A 20,680-nucleotide genomic window follows, 5' to 3' on the forward strand; every position below is an offset into this window, starting at 1 on the left:
CTTTGGCCATTGTTTCAAATGTGGCCAAAAGAAATAGTAAAAAGACATATTCATGATTGCCCTCAAGCAAAGAGGTGGTTACATTAATGACTGAAAGAAGCATAAGAATATAAGATATGCCATACTGGGTCAGACCAAGGGTTCATCAAGCCCAGTATCCTGTTTCCAGCAGTGGCCAATCCAGGCCATAAGAACCTGGCAAATACCCAAACATTAGATAAATCATAAGCTACTATTGCTTATTAATTACCGTAATAACAGTTTATGGATTTTTCCTCTAGGAACTTATCCAACCTTTTTAAAACCCATTTACACTAACTGCTGTAACCACATCCTCTGGCAATGAATTCCAGAGCCTTAACTATGTGCTGAGTGAAAAAAAATTTTCTTTGATTTGTTTTAAATGAGCTACTTGCTAACTTCATGGAGTACCCCCCTGAGAAAGTAAACAACCAATTTACATTAATTTGTTCAAGTCCTTTCATGATTTTGTAGTCTTCTATCATATCCTCCCTCAGTCGTCTCTTCTCCAAACTGAACAGCCCTAACTTCTGTAGCCTTTCCTCATAGGGGAGCTGTTCCATGCCCCCTTATCAATTAGCGAGTTGCTAATTGTTTGTTATAGTGCCACCTGGTTTGTCAAGGTGTGTACCACTTTGAGCACAGCTGAAGAGTGGTGGCAGAGGAAGGAGACTAACTCAGGACTGAAATTCCATTCCTCTGACAAACAACACGCTCCCACTGCCTAAGAAATTGTGCATCAAGAATTGGGCTCCTTAGTCATTTGAAGATCCACCAAGCCTGACGGATGTTGTTCTCAACTCGAGGGACTACTGATGACTGTAAGAATTTATGGAAGGAAAAGGAAATCTATTCTTATGAAAAGACAGATACTCCAGATAGTAATAGAAGGGTATATCTCACCTTTAAACCACTCAATCTCAGCAGCTGAATGAGCAGACGTTCGGCAAGAAAGAGTAACTGAGTGGCCTAGGACGACAGTCTGATCTGTGAGTTCTTCTACAAAAGCAGGTGCTGGAAAAGCAAAATAAAAATGCACTTTAGAAACACTAGGCCAACCTGTTTTGCATGTTATAAAAGATAAAACACTCCAAATTATCAAAGTAGAACATATACTCTTCATAATCATCATAAATGTGGATAAAAACATTCCCCTCTTTTTTGTCCCCTTCTGCTACCCCATCCCCATATCCTCTCATGTCTGCCTCCACTCTAGCAAAGGCAGCAATCATATTAAGTCAATCGCTATGTGTGTGCCATAAATTCACCTCCCATAAACAAATCCCCGGGGTGAATCAAGTATGTTCCTTAATACATCTCACTCCTAGGATATTATTTAGTTAAGACTGGATAATGTTCTAATTTTCAAATGTTTTCCATATCCCATGAAAAGAAAAAACTCTCATTTCTCAAGGCCATCAATTTTCCCCAGTATGCCTCATAAACCCAGTCATATCAGGAGGATCCACCTTTTTCCAAGTCGCTGCAATCTTGCATCCAGCCACCACCAGAAACTGCTTTGCTAACTTCTCCTTTTTTGAGGATGTCCTCCATAGGGGTGTTCAGCACCCCTATGGAGGACATCCTTATATATGAATCCACATATATGAATCACTTTTTTCCTTTTTCCAAAACTGAACTATAACGGGGCATCCCCAACCAATCTGTAACATAGAACCTTTCTCTCTGAATCTCCACCAGCACTTATCATCTGCACTTGGAAATGAACTCTTTATTCTGGTGAGAGTTAGATACCAGCTGTAATATACCACATAGCTACTTTCAGCCAAATGGGTCGAAATAGAAGTTCTTAAAACTCTAAAGTCTAATTGTCTCCCACATTTCCTCTGAAACCTTCTGTTATAAATTCTCTTCTCATGCTATCTCATTCTTGAATTTCTCAGGTGCCTTGAGGAGTAATAGTTTGTAAAGCCTTGAAAGTAATCTCTGGGTTCTAATGGTCTTGCTAGATGTAAGAGCCACTTTATCTCTGACTAGAGAAGTAGCCTAGTGGTTAAAGCAGTGGGCTATAAACCAGGAGACTAGGGTTTAAATCCTGCTGTTGCTCCTTCTGACCATGGGCAAGTCACTTTACCCTCCATTGCTTCAGGTACAAAGTTAGGCCTGGATTTATGAAAATATACTAAATATTGCATGTGATAGGAAAAGGGGTATGTTTTATGATAATAGGCAGTTTATCGCAATTTGCACTAATACCTATGCGAAGTGCTATCTTAGCGCAAATTGCAATAACAGTTTCGCACTTTGCGATTGTATTTCCCACATACAACCACTGGGGGGACCATGTTTAGTAGTTTTACACTCCTGGAGAGCCAGCTTAGCTATCAGGGCCGAGAGAGAGCCTAGCCATAATGCCCACCAGAGATTGTAAGCCCTCTGGGGATAGGGAAATACCTACAGTACCTGAATGTAATCCACTTTGAAGCGCTGAAAAAGTGCAAAAAGCAGAAAATAAATAAATAGAACAGCCTTAATTTATTTTATTTATTTATTTAAAGTCTCTTCTATACCGATAACCGTTCGCTCCAAGAAATGACTCAGTTGTAGATAGTTAAATAAATTAGAGTCAAAACTCCACAAACTCCCTTGCTCTCATAATTGTCCTATCATAATTAATCCTTTTTACTCCCACTGCTTGACAACCGCCAATTCCAACCTCTGCAGGAATTTCTTATTGTAGCAATACTGAAGATGAATGACTGGAAATGAATGGACATGAATCTCCTTTTGGAGATTAGCCTCGATTGCACCTTGCTCCAGATAAACATAACATTATCTATGAATGGGTTCTTGGTTATTGATGCCTGACTAGTTTTAGGCAACCAGATATAACCCCGAGTTGGGATTCCCTCTAGGAACTCCTGCTTTATTGTAACTCATTGTTTTTGTTTATCCACAGTTTGCCTTTCCACAACTGCTCTCTTTTGGGAGTGAGAGGTGGCTAGGTTTTAGGAAAGCTCCTCTTTTAAATGGGCCAAGAAGTTTATTAAGGGTTTGGGAGTAAAAGTAGGGGCAGACCATAGAAAGCTGTTTTAAGGTATCACATAAGAACATAAGAAAATGCCATACTGGGTCAGACCAAGGGTCCATCAAGCCCAGCATCCTGTTTCCATCAGTGGCCAATCCAGGCCATAAGAACCTGGCAAGTACCCAAACACTAAGTCTATTCCATGTAACCATTGCTAATGGCAGTGGCTATTCTCTAACAGGTGAATTTTCAAAGGAGTTATGCCTTTAAATGTAGCATACTATCGTAGCAATTTTCAAAAGCCATTTATCCAAGTTAAGAGCACTTAACGCAGGTAAAACCTATTGACAATTCAATGACATACAATTGTGCCAATTTTCAAAAGCCTACTTAGATGAGTAAAGTGCATTTACACATGTAAATCCCAGTTTTAAGTGTGTAAATGCTTTTGAAAATCTGGCCCTAAGTGAACTTAATAGCAGGTAATGGACTTCTCCTCCAAGAACTTATCCAATCCTTTTTTAAACACAGCTGTACTAACTGCACTAACCACATTCTCTGGCAACAAATTCCAGAGTTTAATTGTGCGTTGAGTAAAAAAGAACTTTCTCCGATTAGTTTTAAATGTGCCCCATGCTAACTTCATGGAGTGCCCCCTAGTCTTTCTACTATCCGAAAGAGTAAATAACCGATTCACATCTACCCGTTCTAGACCTCTCATGATTTTAAACACCTCTATCATATCCCCCCTCAGTCGTCTCTTCTCCAAGCTGAAAAGTCCTAACCTCTTTAGTCTTTCCTCATAGGGGAGTTGTTCCATTCCCCTTATCATTTTGGTAGCCCTTCTCTGTACCTTCTCCATCGCAATTATATCTTTTTTGAGATGCGGCGAACAGAATTGTACACAGTATTCAAGGTGCGGTCTCACCATGGAGCGATACAGAGGCATTATGACATTTTCTGTTTTATTCACCATTCCTTTTCTAATAATTCCCAACATTCTGTTTGCTTTTTTGACTGCCGCAGCACACTGCACCGACGATTTCAGTGTGTTATCCACTATGACACCTAGATCTCTTTCTTGGGTTGTAGCACCTAATATGGAACTTAACATTGTGTAATTATAGCATGGGTTATTTTTCCCTATATGCATCACCTTGCACTTATCCACATTAAATTTCATCTGCCATTTGGATGCCCAATTTTCCAGTCTTACAAGGTCTTCCTGCAATTTATCACAATCTGCTTGTGATTTAACTACTCTGAACAATTTTGTGTCATCTGCAAATTTGATTATCTCACTCGTCGTATTTCTTTCCAGATCATTTATAAATATATTGAACAGTAAGGGTCCCAATACAGATCCCTGAGGCACTCCACTGTCCACTCCCTTCCACTCCCTTCCACTGAGAAAATTGCCAATTTAATCCTACTCTCTTTTTCCTGTCTTTTAGCCAGTTTGCAATCCACGAAAGGACATCGCCACCTATCCCATGACTTTTTACTTTTCCTAGAAGCCTCTCATGAGGAACTTTGTCAAACGCCTTCTGAAACTCCAAGTATACTATATCTACCGGTTCACCTTTATCCACATGTTTATTAACTCCTTCAAAAAAGTGAAGCAGATTTGTGAGGCAAGACTTGCCCTGGGTAAAGCCATGCTGACTTTGTTCCATTAAACCATGTCTTTCTATATGTTCTGTGATTTTGATGTTTAGAACACTTTCCACTATTTTCTAGAGATGTAGAGATGTAGAGAATTGATCAAAATATGATTTATACTGGCTGGGTCTCATAGCAATGGTTAAAATGATGGTACTACCTAGGTTTGGTTACTATTTTCTGGCTTTGCCTATACACATCTACTCCAAAGAATCAAACCATTTCTGGACATCCCAAAAGAGAGCAGCATCTAATGGCGCTGTCCCGGCCCACCCTCCAGACTGCCCTTTCTTCAAGCCCGGCACTTCTGCACGTATCAGGAGTTACGCGCGTGGCTGGGCCTGATCTAAAATGTGCTCGGTGCATGCAGGGCCTAGCCACAAGTGTAACCCCCGGTATTTGTGCACGTGGGCCTTTTAAAATCAACTTGATCATGAGTATAAATATGTGAGACTTGAAGTGATCTAGGTTGTCTTGCAGCAGAATGACTTTGTTGAGAGTTGCTCAGGAGAGTTTCAGCAGGGAAGAGGCAAGCCTGTGGAGCGAGAATTTACAATACTCTATTCCTAGGCCTATGGTCTGTCTTCTTGAAGGAGCCACAGGGAAGATCATGGAGACAAAATCCGATTTGTTAATGGTCTCAGTGTTTAAATAAACCCTAGGAGAGAACTAAATGGTGCAATTACAAGAGAATGAACTGTACTGGATTGCCAGAGAATGAATTATGTTTGTAAGGAGATTTAATTGGTGCTGTAATATGGAGTCTGTGGCTTTGAACTTGTTCAAGAGGCCCTAAGTTTAATTTTCGTGTTTCAATAAATTGACAAAGTGGAACTACCTTTCTGTGCTTGGACTGAATTCACTTCTAAAGTTTGGGCTCAAGTGAAATAATTGCCTGCAACTTTATCCTTTGAAGAAATCAGATACTTGGTTGAGGTTGGGACACATCTGTTCAGCTACAGAGGGGAAAGTCTTCCTGTCCAGTGAAGCAGTCACTTTAGGCCCAGTCCAAAAACTGCTCAATCACTGTTTTGTAGGACCCAGTAACCAGAGGACAATATGAAACCCATTCACTAAGCAAAGGTTACATACAGTATAAAATGCTCACATAGGATTAAACAAGGTTAACACTAGGATGGCATGCAGTGAAATGTATAGGAGAAAAAAAGCAAACCTGAGAAAGCACTAGCCTGAAGTGTTGTCATCTGGGTTTCTGGCAGCCTCTCCCTTTCTGGCAATCTGTATGCTTTTAGATAAATTGAAATAAAGGTGTGAGCTTTTCAGCATCTGACAATAGAACTTAATAGACCATAATATAAAGCATCCAATGCCATCACAAACAGGAGAAAAACAGAGACCTTCAGTAAAGGTTAAAATAAGATAAAAAAAATGTCTGTAAGAGTCGTCAATTTAAAATGTATCTGAGTTATATCACCAATAGCATCATCAACCTCTCACAATAATCTATAAAGGAGGGATCAAAAGGCAAAGAAAAAACTACATTTTTAGGTATATGCTCATAATGTTAATTTATCTAGAAAAGTGTACGGCAGATTTGCTTACTGCTTTTAAATTATTTAAAAGCTGTCCTATTTACTTATTTAGGACCCACAAAACAAGAAGGGAGGCGATCTATGAAAGCCGTAATGCTGTCAACAAACAACATAGATGCCGGATGTCATTTAATTTATTTAATTTAAGTACCATTAATTTATTTATTTAAATTTATTTAATTTAAGTACAATTTAAGTACCATGTACCAATTCTTGTATTCACTTGTGCTATGTCTTTGTTATGTTTTGTTATGTTTATGTACCAGCTCCTGTTTTATATACCAGTTCTTGTACTATCTTGTTTTAGGCACCAGCCATACCTGTTATACCAGTTCTTGTATTCTTGTATTGTTTTATGTACTGCCTTTGTGCGAAGTTGCAGTTTATTGTAAACCGGGGTGATCTGTATCCCACTCAGGAACCTCGGTATATAAAAGTTAAAAATAAATAAATAAATAATTTATAGTTGAATCTTGTTATTTTAATCTCAGCTTTTTTAGATCTGTATCTTCATAGCCTTTTCCTTGGTTATTTTTATCCTGTTTCCCTTATCCCCTGTTATATTGTACTTTCCACTCCTTTTGTTAAAATGTAAACTGGCTTGATGTTTCCGATGAATGGCGGTATATAAAAGCCTTTAAATAAATAAATAAATAAATAAATAAATAAATAAAATGTTTATTACAGTGGAGACGTATAAAAATGCCCGACTCTGGCCGAGTTCCGCCACTCCTCAGGTGGCTGCCTCAGAGGCTTGCTTGTTCAAGATTCGAACCTACAACGTTTCTGCATCAGTATGCATAGAAATAAATACTGATGGCGGTTTAAGAGTTGAGAAAACGCCGAACATTACCAACCACCGAATTAAAACATCGTGTCCCCTGACGAAGAATCGAGGATTCGAAACAAGGCCCTGTTGGGACATCTATACGGACTTGATAAATGAATACTCACACAGATAACTTGAAGGGAAGCTATCCCGTACAATGGCATCTTGTTAATATGTGAGAAAATTATGTGTCTGCGTTTTGGGGAATAGTTCGACGTCTCGCGAAGAATATTCTATACAAAAACCCAATTTGGGTAGATACAGCTCTAAAAAAGAGTCTTTATTTCACAATACTCACTATAAATTTACACATGCTAAAAAACAAAAAAATAATTTACGGGTTGGAGGAGGTCGGTTTATGATTAAAATTGCTATACACTGCTGGATGCAGTGATATATGAAATTGTATGAAACCTTCCTCTTCTTTCCTAACAATTTTTTGTGGTGAAAATTTATCTCTCCAGTCCACCGAGAGATTTAAAATTAATTAATTGTTTAGAGACAGTCTCCCTTTTGAAGATGTTTAGAGAACAATAACATGATTTATTAGAGGTGATATCTTGTTTATGGTAATTATATCCCTCGAAAATATATTTGTGCATTGTTTTTGTGGTTTCTAGAAATAAAGCTTGTCATTCATGTCCTATTCGGATGTACTATCTCCACTCTTATCAAAAGAGCTTTAAAACTCTTCAATATATTTCAAACCCAGACACAGGCTTAAGAGAGAGCTAAACGGGGGATATCTTCCTTGGATGACTGCCTGGGTGATCATAACTGAAAGAGAAGTTTCACCACAGCTCTCTTTTGTAGTCACAACTATCTTTCCTTAAAGGACCGGAGACCCAGTGCAAAAGATCAAAATATGAGAACATTGAGGTCCATATTTAGTAGGGTGGTTAGTGGACAAGTTATCTGGCGTAGGTTAGCCAGATAACTTGTCCCGTATATTCAGCGGGAGAAATGTCTCGCTGAATATTCCTGTTTAAACTTCTCTAGCTAATGATAGCTGGATAACTTTAAACATGACTGGATATTCTTTTGAATATATTCTAAAGAATATAGCTAGTTAAGTAGTGCTGTTAAATAATAATAAAAAGATTGCAGGCCTACAGGCCCTATTCAGTCCCCCCCTTTTTCCTTTTATTTCTACATCAAAGGCTCGGCCCTGCTGGGCTGAACCTTCCCCTTACCTTTGCCTCATACTGGCAACATTTCAATCTATCAGCAAAATAGGACTTGGGGTTGTGCCTATTCCTTCCCTGACCCTTGCTCCCAGTTTTTTTAAAATAGCCTTTTTTACAGGGTCAGGTACCCCCTCCTATATCCCAACCTGATCCCTTCCATCCCTTGTACCTGAAATAGTAGTTTTCTTATGGCCCAGATCACTGGAGCATCCTACTACGATCCAGGCCCAGCGTGTCTGCATTGCTTGGCAACTACTGCCAGGCAACGTAGACACAGACTCACTGGGCCTGGATTGTGGTAGTGCTAATTTTTCTTCAGATTTTCTAATTCCAATCCAATGTAATCAGGTAGACAGACAGACAGACACACACACACACACACTCACACACATATTCACTCACTCACACACTCCCCCTCTAGTTTCCTTGCACCTTTCTACTGCCTTTAAACCAGCTTCTACCCTAATCCCTAGCTCTCTTTTGCCTGCTCCACTCCCTCCATGCTTTCACACACAACCCCCACTCTATATGGCTTTCATGCAATCTCCTATGCCAGCCCTCTTTCATACTTTCTATTCCTCCTATAACTGTAGCCCTGGTTTCCTCACACTTGCTGCAGAACAAATGGCAGTAAAGTCCTTGGGAGGAATAAGGAAGGGATATGAATTGTTTTTATGACAAATTAAAATATCGTACGATATTTCTTAATTTGATATATATCGGTAAAATCGATAAACGATCACATTTCCCCCGAATTTTCGTTCAAAAATCGTTTTTTGGCTTAGTGCACACTATCAGGGGCTAGCGCATGTCAACTCTTGTTAGCGTGCACTAACAAAAAAACATTCATTTTTGTTACTTTTTGTTATTTTTGTTAGTGCACGCTAACAGGGGTTTTACTCCTCCATGTGGGAGCTGCAGATGGTGGGTTCCAGCTGTTTATCATCCTCAAGCACCAACAATCTTCATGGATTTTTAGTTTGCCTTTCATGGGAATAGGAGCTCTTTGTCTCTTGCCCTTTTATTTTTACCTAATTATCGAGGGCAGCGGAGTTTGGTTTCCCTTGAGGGTTTACCTGCCAGTTTGACCCAGTTCGGTGTTATTTGACTTTTGTAAGCCAATTTTTGGTGAATTCCATTGAAACCCTTGTGAGGATTGGGGCGTCCCTGTGTGGGTTTAATTAAGGGAAGGGAAGATTCAGACTGTGTGCTGTACCTGCTCCAGGGTTTGGACCTGTCTATGACCTAATGTAATGAAGTTACAAGCTTCAGTTTGTTTTTTTTCTGTAACTATCTCCTCATTTTGGAGGCAAGGACGTTTTCCAACCCTTCCTGTCTCTTGTTATTTTTTTTAATAAAAGACTATTGCTTTTCCATTAGGAACTGAGTGCTCTTGACACCAGGGATTCAATTTCCTATTCTATTGCAAAGCCTGAGGAAGGAAGGTTTTTCATTAAGAAGTGGAGTCCTGTCCTTTGTTAGAGGGAAGGAGCTGAGAGTAATCAAGGGCTGTGTTTGCTGCTGACTCAGGTGAGTTACACTTGAGAGGAAGTTGCCCATCTGGTACTTTATAAGGAGATCTAAAGAAAATGAGAAGACTTCAGGACAGATATGATAATTGGGATTTACATTCTGATAAACTAGTGGACTTTATTCTAACCACTCCACAGTGGGGAGAAAACAGAGATAGAATATTGGGGATTGGACAAATAGGATTAAACAATCTTCAGTCTGAGTAATCTGAGCAAACCTGAGTAATCTATGTAATTGGGGCAACTGGGAAGAGAAACAGATCAAATGTTAAGAAGTGTGCTTCCAAAGGAATTTAGAGACTTTGCTAGAAGAGTGAGGTCACAAGTTTATTAATCTATCTGCTGTCCTATTATTTATTGACTTTATTTAAAAGTTGAATCTGAGTTGTAAATATTCTTCAGTCATTAAATCAACTATCAGTAAAGAATTTGGAAACCACATTGCTTCTCAGTGTGCTTTTAGTATATAAATGACTGTGATTATTATTAGTGATGTTTACAAGGACAGAAAGGGGCTTGTACTGGGACTAATACAAAATGGCCTTGGAACTATTGTCCCCCATACCCCCCCCACCCCCCCAACACACACACAGGGAGCCCTGGAACTCAATAACTGATACAGTACCCCCTTTAAAACATGACTGTACTATTCTATTTTTAATGTTATTTCCCCTACGAAAAACCATCATCGGTTCTTCTTTAAATACTGGGTATAACTGTAACACATGCCAATGTCTCCTACTACTTTTAGCTACTTCATGAATAGAAGTGGAATACGGCAACACACATGTCAGATGCTGCAAACTCTTTTTAGACACATTATTGAGCAAAAGCTCCCTGTCATTCCACCGTACTCTCTTCATTGCTCTTTTCACTATCCTTAATGGATAGCCCCTCTGTGTAAATCTTATACACATCTCCAATGTCCTCTCTTTATACTCGTGTGTAGTGGAGCACAAACGCTTTAACCATAGAAACTGTCCAAACGGAATGTTATCTCTTAAATTCTGAGGATGACAGCTAGCATAACTCAATAGGGTATTGCGATCTGTAGGTTTCTGACAAATTGTAAAGAAAAATTGATTTTCACATACAGAGATTTTAATATCCAAAAAGGATACCACAGTGTCCCCAAAATGATGTGTAAATTGTGAACAGGGATCACAAGAATTCAACCATCCCATACATTGCTCAAACAACTCTCTTCCTCCAGTCCATAATATGATGATATCATCAATGAACCTCCAACAGCAAACTATGTATTGTATTTAAGGTGAATTCTGTACCCAATTCTGTTCAAACTGCCCAACATACAGGCTTGCCACACTCGGCGCCATCGTGGCACCCATGGCAGTGCCACCTACTTGCTGGTAAAGTACTTCATCAAACAGAAAAAACATTTCTTTTAATGCCTGGTATCTGGAATTTTATTTCTATGGATTGTGGGCCCATAAAAGACCATCCTTAAAAGCTTGGGACCAAGTATTTAGCCTTGTCCACTTTAAGCCACAGATAGAATGGGAGTTCTGTCCTGAGGGCAGTTTCATTAGAAGGGCATAAGAAGCTACGGCTAGGGAAAATAGTCCCCAGGGGAAGAGACGGAAGCCAAGGAAAGGCCAATGCAAACTAGCTGTAAATTATATTGCTGTACATTTGCTTTTGAAAACTGCTAAGGTAAGCAGCATTGTTTCTGTTTGTTTTTCTAGAAGTAGTAAAACGTTTATGAGCAAAGAGCCAGAATCTAGCCTGATTCTATTCTCTGACCAGCCACAGACTGCTCACAGTGTCACTGGCTATTTGAGCTCACTTTTAGCTAATGTTATAATGGCATCTGGGTGTTAGGCTCTTGCTCATCAAATATCAATTGTTTCTCCTTTCAGTTGGGCTACTCATGGTTTTATGAAATATGTTATAATATTATTATTGTATTTTTGTTATTTGTGATTTTATGTTTTTTATTTTTAATGTGTTTGCTTGTTGCTTTATTTTTTATTACATGTATGCCATATTTCATTGAATGTTCTGTATTTATCTAGAGCCTCTGAATACATGGGCATTTTGAAGTTATCAATAAATAAACTGTCATTATATTATACTTTTGTAAATAATAGAATCTTATTGTACAAAATACTTCTAGGTTTTCCATGCATTGTATGGCTCAAAAACCTCTTGGAAACACAGACTTAAGTATTACCTTCTTTTCTCTCAGCTTCACTTGGCTGCTTTCCTTTTATAATTCTTGAAATGTTGGCAACAGAAGCTTTCATCTTCTGCTTTAAACTTTTTTCTGAAGATTTCTCTAGTGAATCACTCTTCCCATAGGGTTTAAAAAATCCCAATTTGGTTTGCTTGCTGGATGTCAAGCTTGTGTGCCCTTTACTTCCATTCTTATGGAACTCATATGAATAATGCAGTTTAACTGATGACTGTCCCCCAGATTCATGTTTCAAATTTTCAGCCAGTGTCTGATCTTTATCCAATTTTTCTGGCTTTTTTTTCATAGTAGTGTCAGAAACACCAATGTTTTCAGAAAGTTCCAGAAGACTTTGCCTTGTTTCTGTTATGGTATCTTGCACAACATCCGGAGATAAGCCAAGCTCTGTTGTGACACATGAGATCTTTTCTGTCCTCACTCCTGCGTGCTCTTCAGCTGTATCATGAGACTGAACTATTTCACTGCAGAGTGGAGATCCTTCTTTAGTATTTTCTGGGGTAGCCATAACAGCTACAGATGTAGGTGGAAAGGCTTGAATGTCATACAGATCAAAGAGATTAAAGAATGAGGGTTCGGGCTCTGATGTGCCATGTGCTGATGTCTCAGAGATGATTTTTTCTTCTTCTAAAAAGTCTGAAATCTCTATTAGTGAAACCTCAGAATTTCTACCGGCTTCCTCAAAATCAGAAAAATTATCAGACCTTCTTCCAGTACCTGAGCTATCAGAATGTGAAATAAAGGTTTTGCTTGAACTGCAACTTTCTAGTGTTGAGTCCTCCAAGTGTTCATGAGGAAAAGGTGGAGTTGGTGCTTGACTGAATGCAAACAAGTCATATTGAGCATTTGACATATTTAATACATCTTTTACTTCAGGAACTGATGTGATTGATTCTGTTACTTTTCCAAGACAAATCTTGTTTTTATTTCCTTCTCCTTTGATTCCTGAACTGATGACACTAACTGTTGATTGAGCGAGTGGATCTATATGAAACATCTTATTTACAGGTAAAAGTTGTGTTTTAGACTCCTTTTGATCAGACATGGATTTTACTAAAACATTCATCTCTTTGGACAAGCAAACCATTTCATCTACTAGGTGCTCAAGAGCATCAGATTGCTCTTTACTGTATATTGAAGACTTTAATGATTGGTTTAAAGACTCTTTGCTTTCTTCATGGCAATCAGAAACTGGGGATGTCTTCTGATTTTGAATGGTTGTCACTAGGCTTTCAACATGAGATAGTGTTGAAGAAGCTAACCTTTCCATTTGTGAATCCATTTCAACTTGGCATGGATCTTCTTCTGCTAAAGTTTCTTTACAGTGAACACTAGTATGTTCAGAGGAACATTTATGCTTATCAATTTGTCTTGGTATTTTCTTTGAGGTTTCACATTCTGCCTCTTCAAACAGTGGCTCCCTAGATGGGCTCACGGTCCTTGGTTTGTAGTAATCTAGTGAACGGCTTCTGCTGGAAACTTTAAGAGTGTACTTTGGCGATTCTTTAGCAATGTCAAAGGAAACTGATTTGGTTAGAGAACCAGATGGTCCTTCATGAAGAGGCATTCTTTCTGCTTTCTCCATTCCAAATTGTTCTAGCAAGGGCTCCCGTAGACCACTTAAAGTTCCTTTTGAATATCCTGCTTTCATTAAATTTATTCTGGCTCTTTCACGACTTTTGATAAAATCTTTGTCTTGTAAGGACAGTCCTCTGGTAGCCAATGTAGGGCTCTCACACGCTTCACTGTAGAATGTGCTTTTAATGACACTCTGCCTTGGCACGCACAACAACGGTGGTTGACCAGCATCACCTCCACCCTTTATACATTTGTTTTTATTTGAAACATCAAGCAACGTACTATCAGCAGAGGACCCTCGGACCAAGTATTCAGCCTTTTCTCTTTTTGATGATAGGTCGCCAACTTCTATTGTGGCTGCCTTAAACAACAGGGGTTTCCCTCCAACAGCTTTTTGAGATTCCTCAGTTTCTTCCATTGCATGCTCCAACTCTTTTTCCTCTTCTTTCTGACCAGAGGCACAATCCATTTGTTCTGGATGCTCCATCAATGACTCCTCAGTGGGTGCTCTCGTCACAAGTGAGGACTCTGTTTCTTCACTTTTTGTTACTTGTGCCAAATCCTCAAAACTTATTTTGGAATATTCACTTGCTGGAGTGGTGTCTTCATAGCATGGGATATCCAACATTGACAAATTTAGCTCTGGGGTCGCAGTTAAGTCTCTAGTGCTGGAGCAACCAGCACTCTCATTATCAGAAGAGGAATCACTTGTCGAAGAACTGCTATCTCCCACCAGGTGTCGAGGAACACCAAGAGAAGAGCTGTCAGGAGGCCCTTTCAGGAGGTCTGGAATGGATCTCATGACCAATATGGATTTATAGCACATAAGAGACCGCTAAAATGAAATAAAAAAAGAGAAGCATGACATCATTTAAATATAAAACTAGATTAAATATGAGGTGGTAACATCAAAGATACATTCTCTCCTTGTTTCCCATCATATGAATTTCCTAGGTTTTTTAAAACTAGCTGAAAGATTTTCCAAGATTTAATATGGTTTGAAGCATTGGGCCTTAGTCAACAAATATTTTTTTTCATAGGTGCAGAAAGGAAAACAGCTGTTTTTGAAAAAGACCCATTGATGAGTTGATAACAATGAAAACATTAGATAATGGACACATTTTATACAGTATTTGGAAGTTGCAGAATATAAGTATTTTAAAATAAATAAATACATTCCAATTTTTATATAGATTTGGGGAAAAACAGTAAAAATAAAAAATATTTATGCTAAAACTATTTCTAATTTATGTATAGATTATGAGAGCAATTTTCAAAGTCAGTTATAGAGATAAAAAGCGCTTTACTCATGTAAATTGTCCTTTTGAAATTTGGACACCCTTAATGTGGCTAAGAGCATGCACTGCTGAATAATTCACGTTCTTTTAGCCACATTAAAAGGAAGTTTTCCTAGGGGCATATTTTGGTCAGGAGAGGAAAGCAACATGTGTAGATTGCCTTTTCAAATTGATGTGCCTTACTTTCCACTCACGAAATACCCACATTATAAGCATGTGTAAATGTCAAGGGTACTTAGTATGACTTTTTTTACATGAAAGTGTGTGCTTAACTTTCATTTTGAAACTTGGTGAAAGCCCGTGAGTAAAACGTACCTGTAGACTTTGTCCCAACGTGAACATTTTGAAAATTGCCCCCTATATATTATTTATAGCTATGTAACTATACCACTTGAAGACTAAAATTAAATATTACTGTGATTCATCTCTTCACAAGAAGCAAGACTGAAAGGAAAAACTAATGTTCTACGTAACTCTAAGTAAAACCAGAAAGACAAAAATCGCTCTCATGAAGGAATCCCAAAATATACATGAAGTGCATGAAATTATCAAATTAAGAAAGATTGATTAGCCTATTGGAATAAATATGACAATCAAAATGCCAACCAAGATTGAGCACATTTTGTCTTTGCATCCCAAGCAGCCCAAAATTGTATTTTCCCAAATTTGTGGTTTATGGAATGTTGTCATTTGGTATCAAACTGCAGAAAGGACCCAATGTGAAAAAGAATTCTCTTAACCCGCCCAGTGACCCTCTAGTTAGTGTTCTCTGCTGCCATGCAGGAGATATGAGTCTGATTCCTGACTCCGGCTCCTATTTCTCAGGCTGGTTGTTTCTAGGAATGTGCTTGGCAAAAAATGTCATCTTGTTTTAGTTTTATTTTTTATAATTTCTGTTGCGATCGGCAGGGGCCGACCCCCACAGCCGACCGCACCTACTGGCAGTGGCAGAGGCGGGTCTCTTCGGTACGCTCTGCGCAGTCCTCATTATCGGCTAAGGCAGCAGGGAGCCAGCAGCATGGCTCCCGCAGGGGCAGCCTTAGCCCCAATCTGACACAGGTGCTTGGCACTGGCTGGCTTCTCCCCCCACTTATAGGAGCAGGAACAGGAAGTAGTTCCAGACTCCCAGGAACCACTTCCTCACCCAGGACTATATAAGGAGGCTTTTGAAGGATTGCCAGTGCCTTGCAATAAGTCCAGCTTGGTGTGTCTCCTGCCTTGCTTGCCTTGCGCTGATTTCTGCTTTGGATACTGGACTCTGCCTTGCCTGCCGCCTGCCTCTGACCCTGCTTTGGATACTGGACTTTGCCTTGTCTGCCTCTGACCCTGCTTTGGATACTGGACTTTGTCTCTTTGCTGCCTGCCTCGACTCTGGACTATCTATACCACTGCCCTTCTGGTAACTCCAGCTGCCGGCCCTGAGGTTTATCTCCTGCCGACGAGGAACCACGGTAAGACTTTTCACCTTGTCATTGCAACCCAAAGGTTCACCGATTCATTGAATCGTAACAGATTGCAAGGCCATGAACCCGATGGACCTCTCCGGTCTGCAGGCTATTCCAGGCCTAGCATTAAAGATACAGCAGCAGCAACAATGCCTGGACTCCCTGGCGGCATCTCTGCAACGTCTGAACTCTCGGCTAGACGCTTCTGGGCCTTCCAGTGAACCATCTACTGTTCCGGCACACAATACCTCTCCTATGCAGCTACCGGCCCCTCCCCGGTATGCAGGTGATCCAGGACAATGCACAGTTTCCTTCAGATACAGTTAAAGCCACCCTTATACTGTCCTTGTTAGACGGCAAGGCTCTGGCCTGGGCATCTCCATTATGTGAAAGAGGAGATCCCATTCTTCAGGACCTTCAACGTTTTCTCCAAGTTTTTAAACGCACCTTTGATGATCCTGGGCATTTGGCGGCAACCAGGTCAGACATTTTTCATTTACGCCAAGATAGTCGTACGCTATCCGATTACGCCATTGAAGTTTGGACAATGGCTACTGAATTGAATTGGCGAAAGGACAGTTTACAAAGTTTTTTTTTTGAAGGACTAGCCACCCTCATCAAAGATGAGTTAGCTGCTCGAGATCTCCCTGACTCTTTGGATGATTTGATTGATCTAGCAGGCAAAATTGGTCAATGCCTTCAGCAACGTGCCAGAGAATTGCGCGGACCACGTAGACCAATCACTCTTGCACCCTCCTTCTCTCGGCCTCTGACGGGTTCTCAACCAACGGCTACGAACCTTCAGCCGGAAGAACCAATGCAACTAAGGAGGAGTCCTTTAACGACTGAAGAAAGACGGCGTCGCCGAACCCAAGGTTTATGTTTATACTGTGCTGGCAAAGGACATTTTTTGGCCAATTGTCCCGAGAAAGGGGGAAACTCCAGAGCCTAGAACCAACAGGGGAGATGGTTCTAGGTTGTACCGGCTCTGCTTCCCAGCTCATCCTTCCAGTAATGATAATTCAAAACCAGCAAGAATTCTCGACATTAGCCCTTCTGGATTCAGGGACAGGGGGAAATTTCATTATGAGTAATCTGGTCGAACACCTTGGTCTACCTACCATGCCGTGAGATACACCTTTGATACTTTCTTCAGTATCCGGAGACCCACTCCCTGGACGAATCCTTCAGACTACTCTTCCACTGCGCCTAAGGACTGGTATACTACATTTATTTATTTTATTTATTTATAACTTTTCTATACCGAAGTTCAAATAATAGAGTTAATTATCACTCCGGTTTACATTGCAACCATAAAACAGTGACAAAGTTGTCTTACATAAAAAAGAGATATCTTTTTTATGTAAGAGATATCTTACATATGGAAGAGATATCTCTTCACGTCATTGACAAAGCCGTTCATCCGGTCATTTTAGGAATGCCTTGGCTCCAAAAACATTCCCCTGCGATCAACTGGGAAACACTTCAGTTAACCAAATGGAGCTCACATTGTCAACAGCAATGCCTTCTTCCAGTGACACGTCCTCTTACTGTATGTCTTGCTACCACCTCAGGAGACCTCCCTTCACAATATGCCAGTTTCACTGATGTATTTTCAAAAGAAAATGCAGAAATTCTTCCTGAACATAGACAATTTGATTGTGCCATCAACCTGCTTCCCGGGACCATACCTCCTCGGGGAAGGGTATATCCGCCATCTCTCCCTGAAACTCAGGGAGAGATAGCGGATTCATTCACCCATCTACTTCACCTGCTGGAGCTGGTTTTTTCTTCGTGGCCAAGAAAGATGGTACATCTCGGCCTTGTATAGATTATCGAGGATTAAATGCCATAACCAGGAAAGATCGCTACCCATTGCCTCTCATTCCTGAATTACTGGACCAGTTACAGGGCACCCAAGTGTTTACGAAACTTGATCTATGAGGGGCGTATAACTTAGTCTGCATCAGGCCGGGTGACGAATGGAAGACTGCGTTTAATACACGGGATGGACATTTTGAATATTTAGTAATGCCTTTCGGACTGTGTAATGCACTTGCAGTCTTTCAGTCCATGATGAATGAAATTTTTTGCGATCTATTATATAATAATGTAGTAGTCTATCTGGATGATGTGTTGATAATGCCCCGAATTCTGCAATCCCACCACGGTGATGTTCAACAAGTACTGCAACGCTTGCAAGTCCACAAGCTCTATGTAAAATTGGAAAAAAGCATTTTTGAAGCTGAGTCCTTGCCTTTTTTAGGATACATTATCTCCAATACCGGGTTCCAAATGGATCTGGATAAAGTGGCCTGCATCCGGGAATGGCCCCAGCTTTCCGGTCTGCGCTCCATACAATGATTTTTGGGTTTTGCCAATTTTTATAGACACTTCATTCCTCATTACTCTCAATAAGTTGCTCCATTGACCGCACTAACTCGCAAAGGAGCCAATACCAGAGAGTGGCCTGTGGAGGTGTTGGATGCCTTTTCCATGCCCAAGAAGGCCTTCCTTTCTGAAACCTGCCTTTACCACCCGGATCCTGCATGTCCTTTTGTCTTGGAAGTAGATGTCTCTTCCATTGCTGTTGGGGCTGTCTTGGGTCAAATTTCCTCTAAGGGGGTTTTTCACCCCTGTTCCTATTTTTCTCGTAAATTTTCCCCAGCTGAAAAAGGATATGGTATCGGAGATAAGGAGCTCTTGGCCATAAAACTAGCTTTTGAAGCTTGGCGACAATGGTTGGAGGGAGCTCAACACACTATTATGGTCTATACTGACCATAAGGATCTAGAACATCTCCGCCAAGCCCAACGTCTAAACCCCTGTCAAGCACGCTGGTCCTTATATTTTAACCGTTTCGATTTCCTGGTGAAATACAGGCCACCCACCAAAAATGTCAGAGCAGACACTCTCTCTCTCGTGCTTCCGTGGCCAAAGATCTTCCAGACCCACCGAGGTTCATTATCGACCCAGCATGAATCCTGATGGCCACTACCTATGTAGTTCCCCCAGGGAAGACTGTTGTTCCAACCCGGTTACGACAACGCTTGTTGAAATGGGGCCATGATTCGAGAAAAATAGGAACAGGGGTGAAAAACCACCTTAGTGGAAATTTAACCCAAGACAGCCCCAACAGCAGTGGAAGAGGCATCTACTTCCAAGACAAAAGGACATGCAGGATCCAGGTGGTAAAGGCAGGTTTCAGAAAGGAAGGCCTTCTTAAGCCTGGAAAAGTAGCAGGACACCCAGGCTGAGTTCGAACTTTTTCACTCCTCAGAAGATATTATTGGTGGCCACAGATGTACCAGGATGTGAAAGCCTATGTAGACTCATGCCCAAACTGTGCCCGGCAGAAAACTCCAGTTGGACGTCCTTGGGGCTTATTACAACCTCTGGTAATCGAATAATTTGGGTGGTCATTGACCGTTTTTCTAAAATGGTCCACTTTATCGCTCTCCCAACACTACCTTCTGCTCCAGAATTGGCCAAATTGTTTACAAAACACATTTTTCGATTACATGGACTATCTCACCATATTGTGTTCGATCGTGGAACCCAGTTCACGGCCAAATATTGGTGGTCTTTGTGCAACAAATTTGGGGTTAAATGGATTTTACTACAGCCTACCACCCCCAGCCCAATGACAAACTGAACGAACTAACTGCACCTTAAAAACTTTTTAAAAGAGCTTTTGTGAATGAACAACAGGATGATTGCGCCGAACTTTTCCCATGGGCAGAATTCTCCCATAACAGTCATGCCAACGCAGCTACGGGACCCTCCCCCTTTCTCTGTGTCTATGAGAGACAACCACTCCCTCCCCTTTCAATATCGTTATCCATGCTGTCCCCAGCTGCTGAGATCTCAGCACAGGATCTTCATGCGCCATGGACTCAGATTAAAACCATGATCAGCATAGCTGCCCAGAGAACAAAGAATACTATGGACAAGCATCGGCGGCCAGCACCTCACCTTAAGGTTGGAGAAAAGGTTTGGCTTAGCACTCGCAACCTATGTCTGCGTGTGCCTTCCATGAGGCTTGCCCCTCGCTACGTGGGTCCTTTTCCAATCTTGAGACAGGTCACTCCTGTCACCTATCAACTACATCTTCCTCCATTATTTAAAATCCATAATGTTTTCCATGTTTCGCTTTTGAAACCAGTGATACTGTCGTGGCCTGCATGAAAACCGCTCACTCCCCAGGAAATCTCCACGGAAGAGGAGGAGACATACCAAGTCAGAGAGATCCTGAATGTCCGCCGTCATAAGAGATATTGGGAATATCTCATAGCTTGGGAGGGGTATGGCCCAGAGGAAGATTCATGGGAGCCCATGAAGAATATATTTGACAAAACACTCCTTGTGGATTTT

General features: G+C 40.6%; 1 protein-coding gene across 9 annotated transcripts in view; it reads right to left on the bottom strand.

Annotated features, from left to right (window-relative positions):
• Window positions 1-20,680, bottom strand: part of OBSCN (obscurin, cytoskeletal calmodulin and titin-interacting RhoGEF) — a 745,212-nt gene that overhangs the window by 41,620 nt on the left and 682,912 nt on the right. For all 9 annotated transcript variants that reach the window (XM_029588301.1, XM_029588307.1, XM_029588308.1 and 6 more), the window contains 3 exons: window positions 11,968-14,398; window positions 5,847-5,918; window positions 925-1,035 (listed from right to left, as the gene is read on the bottom strand). In XM_029588301.1, the coding sequence (XP_029444161.1) occupies window positions 925-1,035; window positions 5,847-5,918; window positions 11,968-14,398 (2,614 nt within the window). The remainder of the gene's footprint in view (window positions 1-924; window positions 1,036-5,846; window positions 5,919-11,967; window positions 14,399-20,680) is intronic.

The sequence above is a fragment of the Rhinatrema bivittatum genome, chromosome 2 (assembly GCF_901001135.1).
Source record: "Rhinatrema bivittatum chromosome 2, aRhiBiv1.1, whole genome shotgun sequence".
Taxonomy (NCBI): domain Eukaryota; kingdom Metazoa; phylum Chordata; class Amphibia; order Gymnophiona; family Rhinatrematidae; genus Rhinatrema; species Rhinatrema bivittatum.